Raw genomic sequence first — 8,931 nt, 5'->3', positions numbered from 1 at the left:
TAACCAACTTTCTGGGTCAAAGGCAGACAAATCCTAATTCTCCTCAAAAGAGATTTAAAAAGTTTCCTCCAGGGGCTCCTGGGTGGCTCTTTCAGTTAAGCATCCAACTCTTGATTTCAGATCAGGTCGTGATCTCAAGATCATGAGATGGAGCCCCGCGCCGTGGGCTCCGTGCTCCTGCACCGTGCAAGCATGCAGCCTGTGACTGTCTCTCCCTCTCCCTCTGCCCTTGCCCATCTCATGTGCACACGCATGCACGTGCTCTTGCTCTCTTAAGAAGGTGAAAACACATTCGTTTTGGAATTAAATAGTGATGGTAGTGATACCTATCACAAGTATACTAAATAGTGTGGAAGTATATACTTTAAAAGGGTGAATTTATGATGTGTGAATCATATCTCAAAGCTGTTATTTTAAAAAGTTAAAATGAATCAATGAAAGCATTAGATGTTTAAATATTTTTTAATTAAATAGGTTTTGAATTTAATTAAAACTACCATTTCTGTGGGATATGAGATTTACTAAACAAATATCCGAAATATAAACCGTTAACATAAATCCAGATGCTTTAACTTGTGACTATTCTGATATCCCCCTTCAAGTTTGCTTCTATTTTATTGTTACTCATCTCCAGGTTCAGATTCTGCATTACCCTGGAGAGCATACTGTCGTCTTTTTTATCCCCTGAAGCTGCCCCTTTGTTGAAGGCTTCTGCTACGATAAAAAATTGTTCAGTTGGTTGAAGAATGCTTACACCATAGCCATTGTTATTGTAAATATGATTATTAGTCATCTTCAGTTTTGGTGTTGGAAGAACCTGTCAAATTATTCAAGGAAAGGAGTTTTTCAATAATTTCTATAAAAATAAAATATATGAACTCTAGAATTAATTCTTGGGTTTACATGTGTCTTTAAAACAACTGAATCTCAGTTTTGAGCAAGTGATACTTTCTTCAGACTAATGTAACATTAACTACAAAAATATTTACTGCAGAATTACTAAATGAAGTTTTCGGTTTAGTTTATACAGTATCTCATGAAGCTTTTAATATAAATATGAAAATGATTTCAGGCATAGAAAATGATACGTTTTCAAGTAATATAAAAATAATTTGAAATATTATATGTAAACTAGAGTTCTAAGGAAAAGCTTCATTAACTACATAAGTCTAGAGAGGGACCTAGACAGGTAGAATTTGTGAAAGTAGAAAGGAATGGGAAGGCTTTTCACTTATAAATTACTGCTATTAATGTTTTAATTGGCTAGCTTAAATTATTTTTACAAACTCTGGAAGTAAGATTTAAGTATTTCTTAATATATTTATTATTTTTTTATTTGCTTTACTTTCTAAAACATATTACAGATCTGCCCAATGAAAAATCTAAAACATTTTTATAAAAGCGTTCTATCTGCTTTATCAAAGTTATCTGCTAAGAATCTAAGTTGAAATTATTACATTATAAACTAAAATTGTTTTATATCAGCCATCATTTAAGCCATATTTTTAATTATCTCTATTCTTTTCCAAATCAATGATAACACTTAAACTAAACTTTGTCTAGAAGTAATATTTTGGTATCTTTGTGATAACTATAATTCTTACAACAATTCTATACTAAGAAATATGATAATACCTTCATATTAACTCCACCTAAGGTGCTTTTTGAATTATCACTGGTTCTGAGGTTATTACAGTGATGAATTTCATTCCTTTCCAAAATGGCTGTGCTCCCAGGATACAGTTCAACACCAGCACCCTGTAAATGAAAAGCAAATAAAACAATCTCAAAACACACATATACCTCTCCAAAATTATCTTCAGATTTGAAAATTGTAATTCTATGTCAGCACTCTCAACACACTAAGTTACAGAAAAGTATATGATAGTTTGTGTGTGTAATGATTTATTGTAGAGATAATGTTAGAAACGTTGAAAACTAGTACTGTTAGAAGATCATTGGGCCTAGAAGGAGGGTTGAGGTCACTAGTCTCATTGAGTCACATTGCTCTCCCACCCAAATGAAGCCTTGAGAAGGGAGCCAAAAATCTCTTCAAGCAATTCTTTCCAGTGTTATAAAATTTTATTTTTATATACTCTAAATTCCTCAATGCTGCTGAAAGTTAGTGAAAATTAAGTCATTCTATAAAAGGGTCCTATTATTTTTACCCTTCCTTTATTTAATCTTGTTCAACTTTCCAGTCCTTTAATGAGCTTTGTGATTGTTATTTGAAAACTTTTTAAGTAAACGGTTAAATAACTGACCCATGATCTGTTTTACAGCCACCAATTCCTAGATTTTTAAAGAATCACACTTAAAGCTAATAATTGCTTACTTTGGATTTAGGCAGTTTGCTTTTCTTAAATTTTTTTTTTTTTTCAACGTTTTTTATTTATTTTTGGGACAGAGAGAGACAGAGCATGAACGGGGAAGGGGCAGAGAGAGAGGGAGACACAGAATCGGAAACAGGCTCCAGGCTCTGAGCCATCAGCCCAGAGCCTGACGCGGGGCTCGAACTCACGGACCGCGAGATCGTGACCTGGCTGAAGTCGGACGCTTAACCGACTGCGCCACCCAGGCGCCCCCAGTTTGCTTTTCTTATATGTACTATGATGCTCTGTACTTGTCCTGATTTTATCAGTTTCTAAGCTTGATTAGAACTCAATTCAGGGATGAAGTAATTACTATCCTTTGCACACTAAGACACTCAGTTATCTATTGTCAACATAAAGCTGTTTTTATAAAATGGACTACCTGGGCACCAGTTATTTCACTGTCTGTGATTGTCAAAGCAGCCCCTGTCAGAACACACACTCCTGTTCCTTCACATTTTAATACACAGTTTTCTAGAGTCATGTGACCAGACTCCACCACCACAATACCATCAACTGTGCCTTGTTGTATCAAAGATAGATGCATTAGCTTCACATTATCAGCTTTAGACACCACGAAACTGTCATGAGAAGGCTCAGACGTAATCATAATTTCCTCTCTCTTTCCAACTCCTGATTCATAGAGACAAAAACACATAGTTAAATCAGTGATCCCAAAGTTTAAAGTCCTTTAGTCATTCGGTAATACTTGCTATTACTAAGTTTTTCTTTTCATGCATTTTTAATAAACAATATGTATGTAAGTATCAGGTTGTTAACTAATAAGATACTTAACTATAATGTAATCTTTTTGTCCATATTTTGATGCCATGATGGGACAATATTGGTTTATAATCAATAGAAATGTATCGATGGTATTTATTCAATATACACATTCCATAATATATTTTCCGAAATTTCCCATTACATAATCAGCAGTCATTTACAAAATATCTAAGATATAAAAGCTATCTTACCATAACCTGGTTTTAAAGCCATAATAAATTACCATAACTAAAAAAGACTGGCAGAGATTCGTGAATTAGGTTATAAGATTAATGCAGTCATGCCCACAATTTTGATCTAGGGTAGTCAAAGCAATCATCTACATTTAACATCAATCCAAAAAGAAGGGGTTGAATCTTCAAGAAGACTATAAGTTTTAAAAATTAAAAATATGTTCCTTATTACCCAAAATATTACTGGGTACAGTCATCAAGTTCTAGAGAAATTTTTGCTCAGATTTTTAAAAAGTTTATTTTGAGAGACAAGCAGGGGAGAGGAGCAAAGAGGGAGGGCGAGTCCCAAGCAGGCTTCACGAAGCTCAGTGCAGAGACTGATGCAGAGCTCAATCTCATGACCATGAGGTCATGACCTGAGCTGAAATTAAGAGTCACTTCCTCAACCATCTGAACCACCCAGGCACCCTTGCTCAATTTTTGAACTGATAGGCAAAGCTTAAGTCACCTCATTCTTTTGGCCACACAGTGGGAATATCCTTACTTCAATGTTAAAGGGCAGAATTAAAGTTACTAAATAGGTTCAGAACCTGAATGAAATTTAGTAAATTCTACTCTTCTTTTAAAATCTTGTTTTTCAATGTTTATTTTTTGAGAGAGAGATGGAGTGCAAGCAGGGGAGGAGCAGAGAGAGGGAGACACAGAATCCAAAGCAGGCTCCAGGCTCCAAGCTGATCTGTCAGCACAGAGCCTGATGCAGGCTCGAACTCACGGACTACAAGATCGTGACCTGAGCTGAAGTTGGATGCTTAAACAACTGAGCCACTCAGGTGCCGCAGTAAATTCTATTCTTCTGTTTTAGCAAGTCTGCATGTGAACTAACCTTTCTTTTTTTTTTTTTTTTTCCAACGTTTTTTATTTATTTTTGGGACAGAGACAGAGCATGAACGGGGGAGGGGCAGAGAGAGAGGGAGACACAGAATCGGAAACAGGCTCCAGGCTCCGAGCCATCGGCCCAGAGCCCGACGCGGGGCTCGAACTCACGGACCGTGAGATAGTGACCTGGCTGAAGTCGGACGCTTAACCGACTGCGCCACCCAGGCGCCCCTGAACTAACCTTTCTGAGAAAATGCTGAATATATTTTAATATAGGCTTACATTGGGTTTTCCTACTAAAGTCATGAGAAGTGCAATACAGACAGAAAAACTAGTTTGAGTAAAAATATAGATGGAGCAAATAGAAAATATTACAAACAGGTGTTTTGGTTTTTTCTGGTTTTGATCTTTTTTAGACTCTGTGCGTGTAGTGCTACATTATCAGGGGAAGAAGTAGTCTCGTTTTGCTCTGGTACATTATGCCCAAATAATGTCATCTGTACAGGCAATATACTCATGAACAGGTGAGAAAATCTTAATTGTGAAAGGGCACATAAGGGATTTTTGTGTTACATAAACTCTTTAACAATTTCCAATAATTTGATTAACCCATGCTTATACAATTTTTCCAGTATACGTTGCTATAAAAAGACTGTAAAGGATGCCCTGCTAACCCTTTATAATGATGTCATCAGTCAATAAAGCAAGATTTACAGCTTGATATTCTCCTGGAAAAATAACTACTGTATCTCCACTGTAACAACTATCCAAAGCCAAATCCAAATCATCATGCTGTTGGAGAAGTGTGTCTGAAGATAAGTCCTTTACCTGAAAAGAAGAAAACAGTACACTCTTTAACAATGAATTAAATTGAAAACAGGTCATTTTATTAAAAAAATTTTTTTTAATATTTTTTTTTGAGAGACAGAGTGCTGGGGCAGAGGGGGGAGTGAGTGTGAAGGGCAAAGAGAGAGGGAGACACAGAATCCGAAGCAGGCTCCAGGCTCTGCTGTCAGCACAGAGCCCGACACGGGGATCGAAGCCACGAACTGTGGGATCATGACCTGAGACGAAGTTGGATGCTCAACCGACTGCCCAGAAAGCAGGTCATTTTAATCAGTTAACTTATTGGTAATGTGCTTTTCTCAAAGACTTATTGTGTATATTACACTGTAATATACTGTAAATACTGTCTTTATGTTCATTAAATGTTCAAAGTATTAGTCCATCAATTAAGGGAATGATGAAATGAGATTTTCTTTACAATCACTAATAATTTTACAGCCTTTAAATACTGTGTGCCAGAAGTCATATTTTGAGCTTAACATGTTACCTCCTATGCCTCACAACGGTTATTTGAGGTAAAGTATTATTCTTCCCTTATCAGGTGAAGGAAATTAAAACTCAGTGAGATTAAATGATTTGCCCAAGGACACACAGTGAGTGAGTGGTTAAACTAAGCTTTAGATTCAGGTCTTTATGACACCAGATCTCTTTCTAATATGCTACTTTATTTTCTGTAACTCAAACTAATCCTACAATTTTGGAAAATCAACAAAACTTTATATATTAAATATTCTAAAACTAAAAATAAAAGGTGCCAAGAATTTGCACTGATAGTAGAAAAAAGGAGAGACCTTCTTTATTAGTGCCATTAAGAGTGAGGTACTTTAGGGGCACCTGGGTGGCTCAGTTAAGCGTGTGACTTCAGCTTAGGTCATGATCTCACACTCTATGAGTTCAAGCCCCACGTCGGGCTCTGTGCTGACAGCTCAGAGCCTGGAGCCTGCTTCAGATTCTGTGTCTCCCTCTCTCTCTGCCCCTCCCCTGCTCATGCTCTGTATCTCTCTATCTCAAAAATAAATAAAAACATTAAAAAAAAAAAAAAGTGAGGTACTTTAGAAATAAAATTTGAAAACTAAAAATATATTCTGAAAAAGCCTATTCTTTTTTTCCCAATATTTTTTTTTTAACGTTTATTTTTTGAGACAGAGACAGAGCATGAATGGGGGAGGGGCAGAGAGAGAGGGAGACACAGAATCGGAAGCAGGCTCCAGGCTCCAAGCTGTCAGCACAGAGCCCGACGCGGGGCTGGAACTCACGGAGTGCGAGATCATGACCTGAGCCGAAGTTGGACGCTCAACCAACTGAGCCACCCAGGCGCCCCTTTTTTTCCCAATATTAATGGCATTACCATTCATATATTTTTTCTTATAAAAGTGGAACTTACAAAAAACAAGTGAAAGCGTAACAAAAATTGAAATTTTAACCTAAATAAAATGTATTTCATAAATGTATTCATTTATTCATAATACTAACATGCCATACCATACAGGTACATGGCTTTGAATACTGACTTTTCATTACAACGTATTTTCCCATGTCTTAAAATATTTTTTCAAAGCCTAATATTTTTTATTTAAAGTAGGCTTCATGCCCAGTGTGGAGCCCAATGTGGTGCTTGAATTCACAACCCTGAGATCAAGGCCTGAGCTGAGATCAAGTCAGATGCTTAACCAACTGAACCACTCAGGTGCCCCTGAAAGCCAAATTTTTAATGATTACATAATAATGCATCATATGGGCATATCACAATTTATCATAATTTAATTATAAAAGATTTCAAGCATCTTGGATACATTTTGATAAATTGCCCTCCAGAAAGTTTAATTAATTAAAATTTGGTTTGAAAAAAATAAATAAAATTTGGTTTGAGAACTCATTTTGCTACAAACTCATCAGCATGGGGTATCTTTTACACTTATAAAATATTTGCCAGTTTAATAGGCAAAAATCCTCATTGCCTCATTTTAATTTCCATTCCTTTGGTAAGCATGAGTGAATATTTTTTCCAGATACATATGAAACTCATAATCTTTACTAAATCAACAAACCAGTATATTCATTTGTGCGTGTATTCTAAAAACTTTGGTGGCAGAGAGTACAAGGATTACCTCTGTAACTATATTGGAAGAACTCTAGATTCCATCTCTTTAATTAATTTATTTTTTTCATAAAAATAGGAAACACAAGAGAGAAAAGTTTGATGGGGAAGATAATTTAGTTTTGGTGCCAGTTAATTTGAAGTACTGGGAGTCACTAAGTAGAAGTATGCAGTAGACTATGCATATAAAAGTCTAGAATATAGGACTGAGATGTGACTAGGTAGAAAGATCTTGGAGTTATTTACATATAATTTGAGCATAGGAATGGCTAAGATTAGCTACAAGACTACATAAAGAAGAAAGATAGCACTCTAGGACAGAACACTGAGAAACGTTTAAAGAAAAGGCTAGCTCAGTCAGTAGAATATGTGGCTCTTGATCTTGGGGTTGTGAGTTTGAGCCCCACAGTTGGCGTAGAGATTGCTTAAATGAATAAACTTTAAAAAAAAAAAAATTAATAGGGAGAAACAAAAGAAGATCTCAAAACTGAGGAGTAGCCAAAGAGGTAGAGAGAAAATCGGGAGACCAAGATGTCATGAAAAGAGGTAGTTGATCATGTCAAATGCTGAAAGGTTAAATAAGGTGGTAATCCTTGAGTTGTGCTTACTGAATTTAGCCACAGCTTCGTCCCACATTGACCACAAGAGCATATGCACTGATATCCTGGAGGCAGAAATAAGATCACACTGAGTAGAGGCATGAAGGTGAAAGAAGTAGAGACAAGTGCAGATAAGTACTTCAAGAAGTTTTGCTCTGCAAAAGAAGAGATAGAGATGTGGTATTTAGGATACATATTGTTTTGTTATTGAAAAAAACACAATTGAATATGCCTCAATGCATTTAGGAAGGAAATAGAAAGATATAAAAGAGAGGTGATGTCATAGAAATGATGGAATAAAGAGCTCCAAAAACTGGACCTTACACTGAAGCAAATATTAAGTTGGGGGGGGAAAAAAAAGAATCAACATTTTTGCAATCCTGGAACCTAACCAAACACGGCAACCAAAGGAGTGCTTAATGAAGAGGCTGTTAAAATTTGGTAAAAAGGTGTTGTGTTTTTGCTTACCTGCCTACCATCTCCTATTCTTCAGCCTGGCAGTGGAGACAACAGCCTATGTTTCTGTGGCTTGCTGGAGCAGGCATGAGGTGAAGGCAGTATGGAGCTTTTTCTTAAAAAAAATAGTGTGGCTGTGTATTTTGACCTGTCAGTATCTCAGGAGGGACTGACAAAGCTGATTTTTGTTTCACACCCCCTTCAGGAATGAGCAGCTTTATAGGCATCATCTGATGAAAGCATTTAAGATGCACTCTACTTATAGCTGTCTGCGGCAAAGGACAGAGGAAGGGGCAAGGAAAAGTCTGCACAGGAGGACGTTGAGGAGGAAGATTTTTTGGGGGGGAAAGAGCTGCCTCATACACTAGGAAATCCAAAGTGAAATGCACATGCCCAGGGCTGGACATATGCTCAGAAGAGATCTGAAAGGACCTTGGGCTTTTCTTCTCACTGATCACTGGGCCTGTGCAAGCAAGAGGTGAAAGCCAAGGCAGAGTTGTAAGCAGTATGGCTTAGCTTTGAAAGAGTCCCTTAGGGCGCCTGGGTGGCTCAGTCGGTTAAGCGTCCGACTTCAGCTCAGGTCACGATCTCACGGTCCGTGAGTTCGAGCCCCACGTCGGGCTCTGGGCCGATGGCTCAGAGCCTGGAGCCTGCTTCCGATTCTGTGTCTCCCTCTCTCTCTGCCCCTCCCCCGTTCATGCTCTGTCTCTCTCTGTCTCAAAAAT

At 37.2% G+C, this 8,931-nt stretch overlaps 1 protein-coding gene across 1 annotated transcript in view; it reads right to left on the bottom strand.

Moving 5' to 3' along the window:
* Positions 1 to 443: 443 nt before the first annotated feature.
* The window catches only part of SHCBP1L (SHC binding and spindle associated 1 like), a 37,284-nt gene continuing 28,796 nt past the window's right edge, over positions 444 to 8,931 (bottom strand). The window contains exons 7-10 of the mRNA XM_058700468.1: positions 4,882 to 5,035; positions 2,755 to 3,005; positions 1,636 to 1,758; positions 444 to 817 (exon numbers count right to left, since the gene is read on the bottom strand). Of these exons, the coding sequence (XP_058556451.1) occupies positions 569 to 817; positions 1,636 to 1,758; positions 2,755 to 3,005; positions 4,882 to 5,035 (777 nt within the window). The 3' untranslated portion in view covers positions 444 to 568. The remainder of the gene's footprint in view (positions 818 to 1,635; positions 1,759 to 2,754; positions 3,006 to 4,881; positions 5,036 to 8,931) is intronic.

Source organism: Neofelis nebulosa, chromosome 15 (genome assembly GCF_028018385.1).
Source record: "Neofelis nebulosa isolate mNeoNeb1 chromosome 15, mNeoNeb1.pri, whole genome shotgun sequence".
Taxonomy (NCBI): Eukaryota; Metazoa; Chordata; class Mammalia; order Carnivora; family Felidae; genus Neofelis; species Neofelis nebulosa.
Note: the sequence above shows the minus strand (reverse complement) of the source record. Positions and strands in the feature narration are given on the sequence as shown.